The sequence below is a fragment of the Solea senegalensis genome, linkage group LG12 (genome assembly GCF_019176455.1).
Source record: "Solea senegalensis isolate Sse05_10M linkage group LG12, IFAPA_SoseM_1, whole genome shotgun sequence".
Classification (NCBI taxonomy): Eukaryota; Metazoa; Chordata; class Actinopteri; order Pleuronectiformes; family Soleidae; genus Solea; species Solea senegalensis.
Window position 1 is genome coordinate 11,585,790 of NC_058032.1, and position 17,245 is coordinate 11,603,034.

The 17,245-nt window shown below is 39.7% G+C and overlaps 2 protein-coding genes across 5 annotated transcripts; one reads left to right on the forward strand and one right to left on the reverse strand.

Annotated features, from left to right (window-relative positions):
• Positions 1-65: 65 nt before the first annotated feature.
• LOC122778432 lies at positions 66-5,772 on the reverse strand. 3 transcript variants are annotated; one of them, XM_044040332.1, is made up of 11 exons: positions 5,713-5,772; positions 5,427-5,481; positions 4,657-4,671; positions 4,446-4,573; positions 4,226-4,361; positions 3,194-3,478; positions 2,704-3,030; positions 2,404-2,591; positions 1,784-1,888; positions 1,568-1,663; positions 66-1,471 (listed from the first exon to the last, which is right to left on the reverse strand). In XM_044040332.1, exons 2-11 carry the CDS (start codon positions 5,473-5,475, stop codon positions 1,256-1,258), a joined length of 1,545 nt encoding a protein of 514 aa, XP_043896267.1. In that variant the 5' UTR covers positions 5,476-5,481; positions 5,713-5,772; the 3' UTR covers positions 66-1,255. The 3 variants fall into 3 exon arrangements, with proteins under 3 accessions (XP_043896267.1, XP_043896265.1, XP_043896264.1); XM_044040330.1 differs by lacking the exon at positions 5,713-5,772 and having other exon boundaries at positions 1,784-1,885; positions 4,657-5,586; XM_044040329.1 differs by lacking the exon at positions 5,713-5,772 and having other exon boundaries at positions 4,657-5,586.
• Positions 5,771-16,939, forward strand: tcirg1b (T cell immune regulator 1, ATPase H+ transporting V0 subunit a3b). 2 transcript variants are annotated; one of them, XM_044040320.1, is made up of 21 exons: positions 5,771-5,835; positions 9,543-9,674; positions 9,887-9,965; positions 10,075-10,223; positions 10,361-10,456; positions 10,548-10,609; positions 11,434-11,560; positions 11,674-11,756; positions 11,842-11,935; positions 12,066-12,278; positions 12,382-12,532; positions 12,898-13,037; positions 13,436-13,593; positions 13,669-13,759; positions 13,877-13,995; positions 14,133-14,346; positions 14,435-14,545; positions 14,622-14,714; positions 14,820-14,937; positions 15,137-15,308; positions 16,152-16,939. In XM_044040320.1, exons 2-21 carry the CDS (start codon positions 9,558-9,560, stop codon positions 16,243-16,245), a joined length of 2,481 nt encoding a protein of 826 aa, XP_043896255.1. In that variant the 5' UTR covers positions 5,771-5,835; positions 9,543-9,557; the 3' UTR covers positions 16,246-16,939. The 2 variants fall into 2 exon arrangements, with proteins under 2 accessions (XP_043896255.1, XP_043896254.1); XM_044040319.1 differs by lacking the exon at positions 5,771-5,835 and adding an exon at positions 7,699-7,882.
• Positions 16,940-17,245: the final 306 nt, after the last annotated feature.

Here is a 17,245-nt window from a genome sequence, read left to right on the forward strand (position 1 = left end):
TATGACCAATGCATCAAAAACACTAAATGACAAAAAATTCACTAATAATAATGGAACTCCATGGCTGCACAGAACCTGATAATAATTTATTAAATTTAGTTATTTATTGGTCAAAAAACATAGAACATTATGTTTCCTTATGATTCAAGTTAAACAACTGTGGCTGTTGCACTGTTATCACAAATGACAAATGACTCTCCAACATGTACCCTAAAAATGAATGACACATACACACCAAATACAGATTGACATGTCATATAATTTACAGTGAGTTGTTGGATAAGTTCATCTAAATATGTGTTAAAGTCTGCATTTTATTGTTTGAGTCATACATTTTATTTATGTAATTATCATTGTATTGTAACGTGCTGAAAAATAATAATTTACCAGTCTCGGATCAATAAAGTACATCTATCTATTATGTACACTAAAAATGAATTACAAATACACACCAAATTGTTATTTACAGCCAGACAATCAGGATGTTGGATCTGCAGTATGTGTTAAAGAAAGTGCATTTTGTTGTTTAAATCACATTTTATTTATGGAATTATCATGATCTTGTAAATTGTTGTTTGTGCATAAACAAGCCACACGGGGGCACTGGCACAACATTTACCAAGACATAAATAACTCCTGTTCTGTCTGTTGCTTGTTTATTTATTTGCAACTTAAATCTGTATGGTTTGGTGAACTGGGACAAATAACGCTATCAGAATCTGAATTGTCACACTGAAAAAGTATCACAAGCAGCAGTCAAACTCATCTGTACTACAGTACTAAAATTGTCTTGAGGGTTAATACACTATATTATTGTATAAGTTACTCAACTACAGTACATATATTAACATGAAAATGAAAAATAAATATACATTACTGTACAATATATATTTTTAAAATCCCCTTTTTCCCCACGTTCTTCTGAAGAGGAATGCCTGAAGATCATGTTATACACAAATACACTGCACATGTTCACACACTCAGTAAATACAGTGTGGGTAATATTGGTCCTGAGGATCTGGAGGTAGGTAACAGCAGGTGATTCCAGTAGCTCCGTAAAAATGCGTCATGAAATGGGTGAAATAAGGCAGGGAAGATTATGCCTTACACATGCTCAAGTACCGCTATATGAAAGAAGTTCCATGCAGTATTGATACCAAACAATTTGGACTAAGCTAAGATGCATAAGGCACACGTGAGGTATTTTCTTTCACACATTTCTTCTTCCCTCACCTCACTGCTCCACTCCTCTGTTTTATAAGTCCAGTTTCTCAGAAATGTAAACACTGCAGGTGTCAGATGTGTTTGTGTCCAGTGGCAGAATGGAAAAATATTCTTGAGATTTGTTCGACCTTTCTTTATGTGCGTCTTTTTTGATCTGGAATTGAACACAGTCCTCAGATGAGTGGAGGCAATCTGAGGCTCCAGGCACTGGAAAGGAAATCCTTCTGTCTTCCTCATTAGCTATGTCCTGCAATGGAGACATACAGTATTTTAGTATTTTTATTTGAGTCTGAGATTAATAGCTAAAATGTGGTATTATTCTTATTCTTATTATTATTGCCACCTCTGTAGTTGAATTACGATGAGGGGAGTTGCCAGCTGCCAATCTGTCTGTCTGGTTCTTTGTTTTAGGAGTCCCCACAGAAACTGGAATGTATCCCTTACAGCAACACACATACGGCACATGCACACAGTCACAATTAACAATTTAAAAGTTTAAAGTTAAGAGACAGAACGTGACACCATATATATATATATATATGTAGTTAATGAGGCATACGGTATGAGTAGGACTCGCTCTTGGGGTCCATTTTCTTGGTGTTCCAGGCTGCTGAGTGTGACTGTAGAAGCCTGAGGGTCCAGAGACTGGCTGACTGTAGTCCTGCTTATAAACACACACACAAAAAAAACATTTGTTTCATTCATTTGTGACATTCGTGATGTGCTATGTTTATATTCTTGTCAATCATCTTATCTGAAGCCTTTCTATGGTTAAAACCATTTAATCCTCCCCTCAATTTTTAAAACCTACATAAAAATAAAAAAATAAACACATACAAAATACACTACATGTAAAGCACAAGTGACTGGAGCTATAGTATGTAAGTGAAACAATATCCATCCATCCACTTTCTACCACTTTATCCGCCACATGAGGGTCGCGGGGGCCAATCTCAGCTGACATAGGGTGATAGGCGGGGTCACACCCTGGACAGTTCACAGTCCATCACAGGGACACATGGAGACAAACATCCATTCACCATTTACCTAATCCCCTTATTGTATGTTTTTGGACTGTGGGAGGAAACTGGAGAACACGCAGAAAATCCACGCACACACGATGGAGAACATGCAAACTCCTTGCAGAAAGGCCCTTGTTCCGACCCATGATCCCCTCACCTGGATATTTACTCTCAGAGGGTTGGCTGGGGGTGTGGGGTTTGCTCTGATGCCAGCAATGACCTGTGACAGACTGCAGCGTGGGTAGTGCTTCAGGAACAGGAATAAACCAGTCAGTGACACAAACATCCCGGAGGGGACACTGATAGACTTGAAGATTGCTCGCCATTTGTCCACCCTTTTTGAACCTAATCGAGACACAGAGACGAGGGACAGATATTAGAAGAGACAGACTGTGGAGAGGAAAGACTAGATACAAAAGAGAGAAAAAAAAGGATTTACATATATGTTGTCACTCACCAGTCACCTGTAATATGGTAGAGGACACCAGGTTTCCTTTTATGTCTCTAATTTCATAAATCCCATCATGCACTGACGTCAGCTTTGCTATGATGATCTCATTTGTGGTACCATTCCTGCCCAGAGAGATCTGCATGTTCTCCTCCATTATTTGGCCCCCATTGATCAGATGTACGGTACCACTGGGAGGCTTGGGGTCAAAATGTCCCAGTGTGGATTGATTAGGGTGTCGGGTAGGGGTAAAAGTGAGATGGACATGATTGATGGGAAGAAAGAGGGGAAGGTTTAGAGACTCTTTGGTGAAGCGGGTGACTTTAAAGGAGTGTCCTGCACTCACACGCAGGATTATGAGAAGAGAGAGGGGCATGGAAGATGAGAGACACATACAAGGGTTATACAGTGTAAGATAGAAAGGAAAAATAAGATGTAAGTTTTAGTTAAAGACATCATTAGTCAGCAAACACTCATCATTCAACAATGTTTTCCTCACCACGAACAGAAAGGATGCTGCGGGACATCACATTCCCATCCTTGTCTCTCACTGTGTAGTTGCCTTGGTCATCTTGTGTCACTCTCTCGATTATCCAGACCGTCCCATCTCGCTGCAGCCGACCCCGTTCAATATCACGGGTTTTAGGGTATGTCCGGTTCCAGAGGACAATGGGCACAGCTTCAGGTGGCACTCCACGGGGAGAGAAATCGAGGAGGACTCCACTTTCAGGGATGGTCTTCTCAAAGTTCTCTCCATATTTTCTGTGGTAGGACTTTGTACATTCTGAGGCAGAATAGAATAAAAAAGTGCGAAGTGTGTGTGTGTTATTGATAAATAATTCTGGAAAACCTTTCAGTATAATGTAAAACTAGTGATCTAAGACAGAACAACACTTTTGCACCTCCTCTAAACTACATTTCTGTCCCGTCACCGGAGGCTCTGATCAAACACAGGACAGTTCAGAAAGAGAAACAACCAACTGTTCATATATAAATATAAACACAACCCTTTTGTTAATTGTTCCCATTTTTCATGAACTGCCAAGTATTTGTCTCAAATGTGTTAAAATCTATACTTATGTGAACTCACTACACCCTCATCTGTTGTGGTGGAGAGTGGCCTTAACCCTTAGTGCTCACACGGCACAGATCTCTGCTGCAGTTGCACCTACCCTCTGTATATGCTGTACGTTTTAACATAGTAATGCAAAAAAGCAGCCAAAATGCTCTGTGTTTCTAAGGGTTAACTGTGGCCAGTCCAATAATCAGAATCTGCATATGCCTCACCTGCCAGGTGGATGAACTGTTATAATAAAAGGTGTAGTGCTCACTGATACAGATTTTAATTTGTGAACCAAACTTGATTAACATGCATTTATATTTTTGTTGAGTATGACTAAGTGTGTATGACTTTTACTAGTTTGATTTTGAACAAAGGATCTGAACGCAACTGATGATTAGGGGAAATGAACACATTCAAGTCAGACGAAGAGGAAAAAGGAGAAGTGTTCATGAGAGGAAGCAGTCTCACCTGTAACAATCAGACGTACAACCTCATAGGTGAATCCAGTGAACAATTTAATGGCATAAAGTCCTTGATCACTGTGAGTCACTTCTTTCAGGATTAACGTCTTATCTCTGGTCCATGTAAATCGATGGTCTTTTACCTGCAGTTGTATATAAGTTTAGACATTCTGTATGCACTAAAGACACACAAAAACAAGAGCATACAGGGACTCAGTTCCACTTACATCGGTTTCCTCCAGCAGAACTTGCTTTGGTCCATCATTGTGTGGGGTGAAAGTCACAGTACTGTATGTTGAGCCGACCGGCATTTGAAATTCCTTGCCGGCACAAATCCTCTTGACTTCTCTTTCATCTGCAAACATGACAAATAAAGTCAGAGACGTCTTCAGAGAAAAGGTTCTGTCACAAAAGGATATTTGATAAGTAGTGACTCACCTTGGAGGGTCGCACCTGTGAGAAGAGCATACTTATTATTTATTATTGTTGTTATTATTATCTGCAGTACAATACACATACCTCACATGCACAGGATTTGTTAAAGACAAGTAGTTAGTTTATATATTGATGATTAATAAACTATTTAGATGTTTTCTGTCCAATCTTTTTAGGAGCACACCAGAAGCACGTTTTGACAGTTTTTTGTTATCACCTACAATTTGTATAAGCCTTGAGGAAACTACTTCCAGATGTTACCAGGGCTGAACGATTTTGAATATATATCTAATTGCGATTATTTTGACACTAAACTAACCTTTAGTTTAGGTTAACTGTCAATTCTATTTGATATGAAATGTGAAATAAGCAAATAATTTAATATCAGATTGTTTAAATCATCTACCGGGCCAGATACTGATGCTGGCAGTCCAGTTTTGGCCCATGGACCAACAATTGCTGACCACTGCTGTACAGTGTTACAGCAAAGCCCACTTAGTTCCAATAACAGTAGTTAAAGGTTCTTTTTGGCTGTTGCACTAAGCCTCATCTTCACATGTGTCCTTTCTGTAGACTGTAAATAAAAATGAACTGAGAAACAGAAAACATGATGGCACGAGGAAGTAAAATGAATGGAAGTATATGGCAAAATAAGCTTCTACAGCTCACTTGTTCTTTAAGTCTCAATCACTAGTTTCAGGTCTTTTTAAATGTAACATTTATCTTTTAGGACCGAGGATGAATTTATGAATGAACTCTTATTTGCAGCTTACCCACAGCGAGGTGAATAATTAAAAGGGTCGGGAGTAAACAGGTCGACATCCTCTCCTGTGGAGACAAGACAGACAAATTCGTGCACAAACACAGTGGACAGAGAAGACAGCAGACAGTCCACTATCCACCGCCCTCACTAATCAACAAGCTACAGGAGGAGGAGGGAGCCACAGCACCGACAGCTGCTTATCTGTGCTTTTACAGGCCGCTTCCATGATGCCAAGTCAAGTCCACTCAGGTGCCGCTGTCACTCACTAAACAGTGTTACGGTGTGCGTGGACATACCTGCTGCAGGGCGTGTGAATAACCCACGGATCGATAGTAGCGTGAACGAGGACAAGACGATCACACAACGTCCACCGCAGACTGCGCATGTGCGCTGACCCCCTCTTTTGTCTCCGGTGATGGGTAGGTTTTATTCTCAGCAGCTGATACGCAGGATTCTTACCATGTTGCGTTACTTTCCATGTCCATGTGTGTGAATACGCTATTAGCGCAAGAGGATACGCAATATGTGGGATTTCAGCTGTGTTATTGGATTAAACGTAAAACGGAGTTTGTTACTGATGACATTAACACTGACTCTTTTTAGTTCATGCTTTTTAGTTCATTGTCTCAATTAAGACAATTCATGAGATGCCACCATATGTGCTTTTGCAACTATATGATAACGCACAAAGAAGCATAACCTATGAATAAATATTAACATACATTTATAAAGCAGAAATCTGATAATCAAACAATCCAATATTTAAGTTAAAGAAGCTATTATACAAGTGCAGTTGAACGTAGACCTAGATTTGTTAATGTACTGTAAGTGAAACATGTGACTTAATGAAAGTGCAGCTCTTTCATCTAATCCAAATTTATTTATAAAGCACATTTAAAGCAACAGAGTTGCACCAAGTGCTGTACAGTTTAAAATCTGTACGCACATAGTATGCACATAAAATAGATTTAAAAAACATGAGAACACATTTATGTTTTGCACAAAAACAGCTTGACAAAAAGCGTATAAAGCTGCGGCATTGCAAGAGCCCATGGGCCCCGAACTGTGAGGAGGGAGGCCCCTGATAACGATTGACCACATTATTCCACTGCAAATGAATTAGATTTTTTTCTCTTTATAACATGATATGTTACTTGTCACTACAACCTCAGTGTTTACTTTAAAGTCAGCTTCAGTGATTGATTGTCATTGAATGTTTACATCGGAAAAGGATGTAACCAAGGGCAAAACCGAGGGGAGACAAAATAGAGTCTATTTTGCGATAAATTAATGATGTAAATTCTACAGCAAGGAGATACAGATCATGTCACAACAAGAAAACAATCCCATCATATAATTAGGAACAGATCTCAGATGCAGAGAAAGAAACTATCTTTTATTAAACAAGAAATGGTGGCAATTCTGTGCTTTCATGTATACAGGAGGAACTGAAGCTAAAACAGAACTCATATTTCTGTTGTTCGACAAATTTACCAAAGTGCAAAGTTCTCCTTATTATCCTCACCTTTACAGTGCCATGTAAACCGGTCCTGTTCTTTTGATTCAAGAGACAATACCAACAGAGGTGGAAAGTAATGAATTACATTTACTTGTGTTACTGTGTTACTGTTACTTTTTAAAGTAATTTTTTTAATTTGTAATTTGGAAGTGTTGTACTTCGAATGATGAGGACAGGTGAATGATGAGGACAGGTGAATTGGCAGTAAGGTTCCTGAGTGAGTGAGGAAGTTAAAACACTTGTGACCTTGACCCATTTTGACTGATACATTATGTGTAAAATACTTTATTTTGTTAGTGTTAGAGAATGTTTTGCGACATGCACTTTAAAATGTAAAGGTTTACCTTTAATTAAAAACAAATAATGTGAGATTTGTTTCCCCTTGTCCCTTTTGCACAACAAGGAACCCCAATCTTGATTTTAAAAAAGTATTTTTTTTTTAAAGAAAATTTTCATAACTACTATTTTTTACTTTAACTTGAGTACATTTTTACACCAGTACTTTTACTTGTACTGAAGTAAAAATGTATCAAAAATAGTGGTAGGCCTACTTTTACTTGAGGAGAATATTTCAGTACTCTTTCCACCCCTGCATACCAACAGATAATCAAATAAAACACAACAAATGAAGCGTTTTCATTAAAAAGAAAAAAAACTAGTTGGTGGTAGGAAGAGTCTTGATGCATCCTCCATACCAGTAGGTGGCGGTAATGTACCAAATGTTTTGTGCCAAGCGCAAAGAAGACAAGTCAACAAGATGGGAAAAAAAGGAGAAAGGCGGCAGCATATCACGTGAGACTGTAGTAACGTGACTTTCACGAACGGGAAGTTATAGTCAGGAGAACTTCTCATAAATACGTCTGGTTAGTGCTGGTCATCGGTCACCGGGCAGTCCGTCGGTACAGAGCCGGACAGAGTGAAGGACAGCGGGGTTGAGGAACACACTGGTGAGCGGTTTTGCGTTTAGCGTCACTACGAGTTTGAATGTCGGTGTTTTGCTTCTGCTGAAATCAAACCACTTCTTTCGCTTTAATGGAATTCTCCCAGCTTTAATTGACGAGGAGTTGTTATTCATTTAATGTCTCATTCTGCTGAAACTGCGCCTTCGTGTACTTGTCATTGCGTTTCACTCCGTACGAAACACAGGTTTGACATGTTATGTTGACATGTTATTTTACTAAGGTTAATGACAGGCATAATGAACGAAATTATTTGCCCAAGAAAGTGTACAGCCTAAGTTGTTAGAGTGTGTTTTATTTTTACACCCACAATGTAGCACAATGTATAATTTCAGCGTTGTTCTTACAGTAACTCAGTGTTCAGAAGTTTCTTGTTATTAAAAGGTACCACCTGGGCCTGATAATGACGACTTTTCATCGCCAATGACCGTTCACTAATTCTTGTTGATTATTTGCAAATAGTTGTTTGGTCAATAATTTAAATGGTTCAAATAAATTATTATATAAACGTTCCACAAATCTCAAAACTTGTCCTCCAATCTCAGATAATTAGGTTTTTGAGCGGGTTTATTTGTTCCTCTTTAACAATAGAAAGTACAATTAAATAGCCATATCCTATATATTCACATTTAAGAAGCCAGAGAACTTGTCAAAACGGTTGACCGTTCATTTAGTGGTTTAGGAAAAACTGTGTTATCAAATGCACTAATGCTAAACATCACCACACACTACATTCTGAAATAATCCTTCATGAAATTATTACTTGTCAAATTCTGTTTTAACCTTTACAAAGATGAAATCGGTTGCACAGAGTTTAAATCAATCACTACTGACAGAAATTTGAGCTTGTCATATTTGAAGAAATGAGTCTGAGCAACAATGGACATTCTGTGAAATGGTCACAGTCAGGTGGACTAAAAGCTTCCCCTTTGCTCAGTTTCATTCTTAATTCATGCTTCTGCTTTGCACCTGTAGAGCTTTTGTGTTGTAACTGCACATAATAGATGCTCTATGTGAACTTACAATAATAGCGTTTCCTTTTAAAACATAGTTAGAAAGTGCTGTACAATAAAAATATAATCATAACACAGAGATAAACAAGCCTATAAAAAGCAATCCTAATGTATTGAAATAAATAAACGGATTAAACATGTCTTAATATCTAGTTGTTCTGTGTCCAGGGTCCTGATTTAAGACTCTCTGTCACCTTTTCTGTGCAGCAGGTTAGAAATGAACAGCGTGTGTTGAGAAGATGAAAGGAGTATTTTGAGTAGCTGAAAAAATTAGAGAGAGGACAGAGATGGTTCCTTGGGAAGTACAGAGGATTAGGAGGAAGTGAAGGCAGCTATGTAGAGTGGAAATGCAGTAGATGTCTAGAGAGTAGTGGACTTTTTGATCAGATTGTTTAATTTAATCTTGGAGAGTGAGACCATGCCTGAGGAATGGAGACGAAGTTTAGTGGTAGCGATTTTCAAAAATAAGATGTACAGAACTGTAGTAATTACAGAGGTATAAAGTTGATAAGCCACACCATATAGATGTGAGAAAGAGGTCAGAAGGGTTCATTCAAATGTCTCTCCTATTCATCTGTGAACTGCAGCAGCCTGTTTATTTTTGGAGGAAAATGTTAATTCTCAACTTTTCTCAGTCTTTTCAGGCAACAATGGGCTCCATGTTTCGCAGCGAGGAGGTCTGCCTGGTGCAGCTCTTCCTTCAGTCGGGCTCGGCCTACAATTGTGTCAGCGAGCTGGGAGAACTGGGTCTGGTTGAGTTCAGAGATGTGAGTCACTCTTCTTCATCTCTTGGGTCTTCTTGTATTTAGTGTCTGTAAATACTTCAAATCACTCATTTCTGAGTCAGACCATGGGTGAGACAGTCGAATTGAGTCACTGTGAGACAAAGTAAAATGTTTCTTCTCTCACTGTAAACACATTAACATGATTAACTCGTTCCCTCATCTTCTTTCTGCTGCTCTAATTCTTTTGATTTCAGTTAAATCCCAATGTGAACGCCTTTCAGAGGAAGTTTGTCAGTGAAGTCAGGCGATGTGAAGAACTTGAGAAAACCTTTAGTAAGTGACAGAAATGCTTTGTTCCCCAGTCATATTTTAATGGATGTTTTTTATTGGCTTTCTTCTCCATTTGCTTCTCCCTTCTAACCATGTTGTATCCGTCCTTCAGCTTTCCTTGAGCAGGAGATCAATCGCTCCCTGTCCCCACCGTTGCGGGGTCCCATCAGTCCACCATGCCCAACACCTTTGGCACCTCAGCCCCGTGAACTTATCACCATAGAGGAGGAGAGCGAGAGGCTGGCAAGAGAGCTTAAAGAGGTGAGTGTTGAAACCTCCAATATGGAACTTATCGCTTCTTCAACAACCAAAACACTACCAATGTCTCTAAATGATGCAAGCTTCGGTGCTCATGCCATAAGCATTCATATTGACCATGTCTCTGTGTGCTTCATTAGGTGTCTAGGAATCGAGACAGTCTTCGAGCTCAGCTGACTCAGCTCTGTCAGTATCGAGGTGTCCTGACCAGAACGCACACGCTTACAGCCTCACAGGTGGTTAAAGACTACGTTTGTCTTTTTTTGCATTTTTTTTTTTAACTTTTTGCACTGTTGTAAGTCTGCTTTTTTCACTTGCTTCTCACAGGCACCACCAAATGTGCTGGAAACCCAAGGCCTGTTTGATCACCGCCAGGATGTCCGTCTTAGGTACAAAAAGTTGAAAATTGTTAAAGGTGACATCGAATGCTTGTATCGCACATATATGTTAGTTATGGAGGTCTACTTACATATATTAACTTGTTTTCATGGTTAAAAACCTCCTAATCGCTGCAAAAGAGCCGATCAAAATATCTCCTCACTGACGCTCTCATCAGCCGCGCTGTTTCAGACCAAAACCACACCCCCAGAACGTGGACTGTGTTGTGATTGGCCAGCCAACGAGAGCTTTCCCACTGTCCTGTGATTGGCCAGGTACCTGGAAGTGACGTAATTGGTAGGCCAGCTCTCAGATACACAGCTCCCCCTCTGGCATGGTGGATGCTCTGCATCTCAGCAGCTACAATGAGAGTAGTTCTTCTTCTTCTGCGGTTGAATGTACGCAACCGGATGTGCCCGGACTAGTGCCTGCACCAGGAGGCGCTACGGTGGTGAGAGGAGTGTTGAGGTTTTCTGATGACATCATCAACCTACGGAAGTGCCGATCCGCTTCGCAGAGCCCAGGAAAACAATACAACACTATTTTCTCAGCAGTGGCTGAACTGTTTGTTCTGTAAACTTTAGGGTTTCATAAACGAAGTCATGACGCAGATACACACACATGCAGCGTTATTTGGAGCTTCCGGTCTATGTCGCCTTTAAAAAGAGAATTGAGAATTCAAAAGTTAGATTAAAACTGGTGAACATTAAAAAAAAGAAAGATAAAAGAAGTTAGCTCAGTCAAAATTATTCAGGGGTTTGGATGACATACTGGTCATGTAGGTGGGTGATTTTCTCCTTTTGACACATTTTTGGCTGCATTTCCTTTTTTCCAGTTTTGTTGCGGGTGTAGTCCATCCTTGGAAAGTCCCTTCATTTGAAAGGCTGCTGTGGCGCGCTTGTCGTGGATACATTATCGTGGATTTCAGAGAAATGGAAGATCGACTCGAGCACCCGGACACGGTGGGAAAATGGGGTGGAAATTACTGTCATGATACATGACAGTGATTTCTTTCTTGTTTGTCACATCTCAAGGTTTTTTTTGTCTATCTAATCACATATGATGTCATTTGTAGGGGGAAATGGTACAATGGACAGTGTTCCTCATTTCCTTCTGGGGAGATCAGATTGGACAGAAAGTTAAGAAGATCTGTGATTGGTTGGTACATTTGTTCATCAGTCAGATTTCTACACTTCAAGTGTCTGTTGAAATTGTTGAGTATCTGTTGACTTTCTTCCCACAGTTTCCACACACAGACATTTGCATACCCAGAGAATACTGCTGAGAGAGAGGAGATTCTTCAGGGTCTACAAGGCAGAATTGAAGACATCAAATCAGTAAGTGTTGTGTCTGTGCATGAAAGCACTGTGGACCTTTGGTTGCTAAATTGATCCAATCACCAACATTTTACCCTGTGTAATAGTTTATGCCTTAAAATGGTACTAATATGTTTTATCTCCCCTTCAGGTTTTGTCACAGACGGAGGCCTTCCTGCAACAGCTGCTGATGCGTGCTGTGGCTGCACTGCCCCAGTGGAAGGTTCGGGTTCAGAAGTGCAAGGCCGTCCAAATGGTGCTGAATCTCTGCAGCCCCTCTGTCACTGAAAAATGCCTGATCGCTGAGGCCTGGTGTCCTGTCACCAAGCTGCCTGAGCTGCAGAGCGCGTTGAGAGAGGGAGGGGTGAGACAACGTTTGAGATTAGGATAATCAACAACATGATCACTCATTTTCTACTGTCGTCCATTTTTATCCAAACATAAACATAATTATTCTCCATCCTCAGAGGAAGAGTGGAAGTGGAGTCGACTCTTTCTACAACCGCCTGCCATCCTCCACCCCTCCACCTACCTTGTTTCCACTCAACTCTTTCACTGCTGGTTTTCAGAGCATCGTTGATGCGTATGGAGTAGCCAGCTATCGTGAAGTCAACCCAGGTACAGTACATCAACATAAAACTAAAACGTTCCTTCAACAAAGTCTGGGGAAAAAAGAGTCCAATGTTCGGTGTAGAAGCCAGATAAGCTTTCTATTTTTTTGCCTGACTGGTGGTCAGATCATTTGTCAGATGGTGAGTTTATCACTCACTGGTCATCACTTTTTCAAAATGAATTAAAGACTTAAAAATGGGCAGTGTTTGCCTGAGAAAATTCTGTACCAACCAGTTGCGTAATTTGAGTGCAAAGGCATAATCGGTGACCTTGTTATTGCAGTTCTACAACAGCTTATAGCGTTAGTACGTGTACTACGTTTGTGCCTCTAAATGTAGTTGATTTTTCTTTTTCTCTTAATGCGCCTGCAGCGGTGTACACGATCATTACATTCCCCTTCCTGTTTGCTGTGATGTTTGGGGATGTGGGTCATGGTTTACTGATGTTTCTGGCCGCACTCTGGATGGTTCTTGAGGAGAAGGACCCCAAACTCAGGAACAATAACAATGAGGTAATTCAGAGGATATTCTCTTGAAGTCCAAATCCTTACCTAATCACCAGCTAGTGTATTCACTTAAAGTGAAATTATTTTAATAATGAAGAACCAAATCTAAATAATGATTGTACATTTATTTGTTTATAACAAGAAGTATTTCCAAATCAAACCAATAACTTGTTGGAACCAATAACTACATTCGATTTGTCTCAAAATACAGCATTTGCTTTTCTTTTAATCATATTGCATCTTGCAGGGATCACACAACATATTCCCACTCAGTGTCATTGACAGACCAAAGAAATTAAGTTAAAAGCAATAATTTACAGATTATGTTCATGTATATTCACTGAAGCAAAAGTGACTTTCAACTCAGACAGTAAAATATGAAATGAAATCTCTGTGTGTTGTAGATTTGGAGGATGATGTTTGGAGGACGGTATCTGATTCTGCTGATGGGACTCTTCTCTGTTTACACGGGGGCCATTTACAATGAGTGCTTCAGCAGAGGACTCACTACCTTCAGCTCTTCGTGGCATGTTGGTCCGATGTTTGAAAAAAACATATGGAAGTAAGGACATTTAATTTGTGCAAGTTCAAACTTCCAGGCCCTGCTTTTGGTCCAACTTATATTTGTGTCTTTCAGTTCTTCAGTGCTGGCAGGAAGTGAGTTCTTGACCATGGATCCTGATGTACCGGGTGTTTTCACCAGCCCTTATCCGTTTGGCATCGACCCGGTTTGTCCATCAAACTCTTCACCTCCTGTTTTTTATAGCTCAGTTTTTTGTTCACACTGTGTTTTGGTTTGTCACTTTATTCATACCTATTCTCTCTTGTCTGTGTCTTGTCTTTAGATTTGGGGCATGGCCAACAACAAACTAACTTTCCTTAACTCTTACAAGATGAAGATGTCGGTAATCATTGGTGTCATCCACATGACCTTTGGAGTCTGCTTGTCGTTTTTCAATTACTTGTAAGTAATATTGTTTCACGTCTATTGGATTGTGTTTTCTGTACCTCAATTAATTTTTATATCTTGTCTAACTTGCCTTCACACATCCTCGTTTCTGTTTCTACCACCTCTTCTTCTCATGTTTTTATTTTCTCCAGACACTTCGGTCAGATAAGCAGTGTGTTCTTAGTGCTGATCCCAGAGCTTTTCTTCATGGTCTGTCTATTTGGTTACCTTGTGTTCATGGTTGTCTTCAAGTGGATTGCCTACACTGCTGCCAATTCCAAATTCGCTCCCAGTATACTAATCCACTTCATAGACATGTTCCTCTTCACAGAAAATCCTGACAACCCACCTCTCTATAGGGGACAGGTGGGTGATTTGCTTTAATAAAAGTAAATGTAAAACACCTTGTTAAAAATAGATCAAGTGAGCAGCTGGTCTCACTTTTTGTGTGTAGATTGTGGTACAGAAGGTCCTGGTGGTTCTGGCTCTGTGTTCAGTCCCAGTCCTTCTTCTTGGAAAGCCAACATATGAATACCTCACATTCAAGAGAAGACGGCGTCCAGTGGTGAGTCTGTGTTTGAACTGAAACCAGTTTAACAATGGTGAGCTGCATCTTCTGACTAATCTTAAACTCTGCACAGCATCAGGAGGAAGAGAGACGTGTTCTGGTGGCTAATGAAGGCTCTATCAATACTCGTCAAGGGGAGGTGGATGGAGGAGATGCTGAAGAGGAGGTAAGAAAGAAGCACATGTCATTTTATTCACTGAACTGATAGGATGCAGTCAGATGTATAGTTGTGTTTCTTGTCTAACTGCTTAAACTGTGCTTTCTTTCTTAGTTTGATGCTGCAGACGTGTTCATGCATCAGGCCATCCACACCATAGAGTACTGTTTAGGCTGCATTTCCAACACTGCCTCTTACCTCCGACTCTGGGCTCTGAGTTTGGCACATGCACGTTAGTGACGCGTGTACACACACACACACAATGTGTATCTTCATGCTCACATGATGTTTATTGTACACAGTCAGACAGACTTCCTTTTAAAATCTGACTCATAATATTCAATTTTAGCTAGTACACACATGATCTTTTATTTCCCTCGCTGTTTAAGTAAGTAAGTAAGTAAGTATGTGAGTTGTGTGTATCTTCACAGAGCTGTCCGAAGTTTTGTGGACAATGGTGATGCGTATTGGCCTGAAGTGGCAGGGCTACACTGGATCTGCGGTCCTATTTGTGGTTTTCGCCTTTTTTGCTGTCTTGACCATCTCCATTCTGCTGGTTATGGAGGGTCTCTCAGCTTTCCTCCATGCGCTGCGTCTGCACTGGTAAGGATGAGAGGAATGACCATTAAAATTAACAGCACGGCCTAAAGTCTTAACCTGCTATGGTCAAATCATTTCTTTGTCTATAGACACACTGAAAAGGCCGGGATTTCTGTGATTTCATAATAACCTTTCAGCATAATATGACTCATGTGATCTGAGTGGGAGAATGACACTGGGCTCTTTACAGCCTTTACTGAATTAAACTTGTCTTGGGAGGCTTTGCTCTACCACAGGTCAGCTCACAAAGAGCAGGCACTCCTACTATGACATTGTTCGAGAGAGTTGGACAATAAAAATAAAATGTGTTTTGACATTGGCAGAAGGTTTCATAGACGAGGAGATTGCCTCAAGTCATCTGACCATTTTCATCTGATAAGAGGAGCTCAGGACGGAGAGCTGTGATCCCACCATTTTAGCATTTCAATAACCTGCAGATACAACTCAACAATCAACCGTTTTTGTAGTGATCATGCCTACTGTGGTTTTCCTGGATAATTTAAGCGTGATTAAATGATAGAAAATATAGTCTTTTTACAAATCTTATCTATGTACACATTGCACTCTTATAGAATGTGCTGTGTACGTGTCTTTCTTGTATGTCGATTTAAACAGAAAAGTAACAAAAAACTCACATCAAACCATAACAAAGGTCAGAACGTCAATAAATCAATAATTTGTGAATCAAGAATTATTTTAGATTCAGTTTATTGTCAACTTATGAATTAAGTGTTAAGGGAATTAAGGGTGAGGAGATAGGCAAATGGTGTGGATGAACAAAAACTGAATGTGTAGTATAGCTTGTATTCACTGTTGTGTGTTGACTCTGCCTGTATTTTTTTGCAGGGTGGAGTTTCAGAACAAGTTCTACAGTGGAACAGGCTACAAGCTGAGCCCTTTCTCTTTCTCTTCTTTGATCAATGCATCAGCAGCTGTATGACCGGCCAAATCATAACACAGTATTGCATTAAATTATGCCTTGATTACTTGGACTGCATCGTGTAAGAATGCCACTGTCTGAATGGTGAAATTCTCCTTCCTGTGGATTCTGAAATTGTTTAACCGACTTGCACAGTGATCATGACGTGTAGACTGTTATTTTTTGCATCAGTAGAATATGAATGAGTCAGTCATAATTAATTGCAATTGCATTATATAAAATGGAAAGCATAATTTTGTATCTCCTTGCTATTTTATTTCTGCTCTGTTATGTATTCCTTTCAAAATACTCTGTCAGTAGCTTAAAGAAATAGTGATAATTTACCTCGGACTGTATAAAGTACAGTATTGTATAACATTGATGAATGAATCTGTTCTGCAGTTGAAGGGAACACACGATTGTTGGATTGGTGTATTGTGTCTTAATAAGCCGTTTCATGAGCCAAAGGTACTTTTCCACTCATTATCATGTCTTCCAAGCACAAAACTCAGCAGTAATTTATTGGTAGTTAAAATGTTCATGTGCCTTATTGGGACCGAGTGCTTATTTATTCATTAAGCCTTTTGGATAAATAAAAATAATCCATTTATCATGCAGTTGCTGTCAACAACATTACCCTGGACATGTCTTTTTCCCCCCTGCAGGTTTGCACTGTAAAATCTAACTTGAAATTAAAAATGTCTGTCTTGCTTAATCGTGTGGGAAGTTGTTCACTCGACAGGCAACTTGACCTCTTGGGTTGTCACACATTTTCTTTGAGGATGACTTATTTGTGAGGTTACAAGAAGCATTTAAATACAAGAGGTAGTACCACAAGGCAGAACTACACATTTTGCACAATAAAACATTCCAATACTTTCATTACTGTATAGTTTCACACATGTCAAGACTGGCTCAGATGACTTGACAAAACAACAGCTACAAGAGAGATGCTGGCAATTTAACATTTATTTATAATCAACATAACAAGCTAAACCAAACATAACCTATATCTGTAATC

What these genes read in the sequence shown, in the direction of transcription:
- LOC122778432 (XM_044040329.1), bottom strand. Translation starts at nt 4,735, where the DNA reads ATGTGTATTGTACTGCAGATAATAATAACAACAATAATAAATAATAAG. An exon ending in CACAGGTGCGACCCTCCAAG is followed by an intron (nt 4,574 to 4,656) that starts GTGAGTCACTAC and finishes TCATGTTTGCAG; the next exon opens with ATGAAAGAGAAGTCAAGAGG. An exon ending in CAGCATCCTTTCTGTTCGTG is followed by an intron (nt 3,031 to 3,193) that starts GTGAGGAAAACA and finishes GTGTGAGTGCAG; the next exon opens with GACACTCCTTTAAAGTCACC.
- tcirg1b (XM_044040320.1), top strand. Translation starts at nt 9,558, where the DNA reads ATGGGCTCCATGTTTCGCAGCGAGGAGGTCTGCCTGGTGCAGCTCTTC. An exon ending in GAATTGAAGACATCAAATCA is followed by an intron (nt 11,936 to 12,065) that starts GTAAGTGTTGTG and finishes TCTCCCCTTCAG; the next exon opens with GTTTTGTCACAGACGGAGGC. An exon ending in TCAGGAACAATAACAATGAG is followed by an intron (nt 13,038 to 13,435) that starts GTAATTCAGAGG and finishes TGTGTGTTGTAG; the next exon opens with ATTTGGAGGATGATGTTTGG.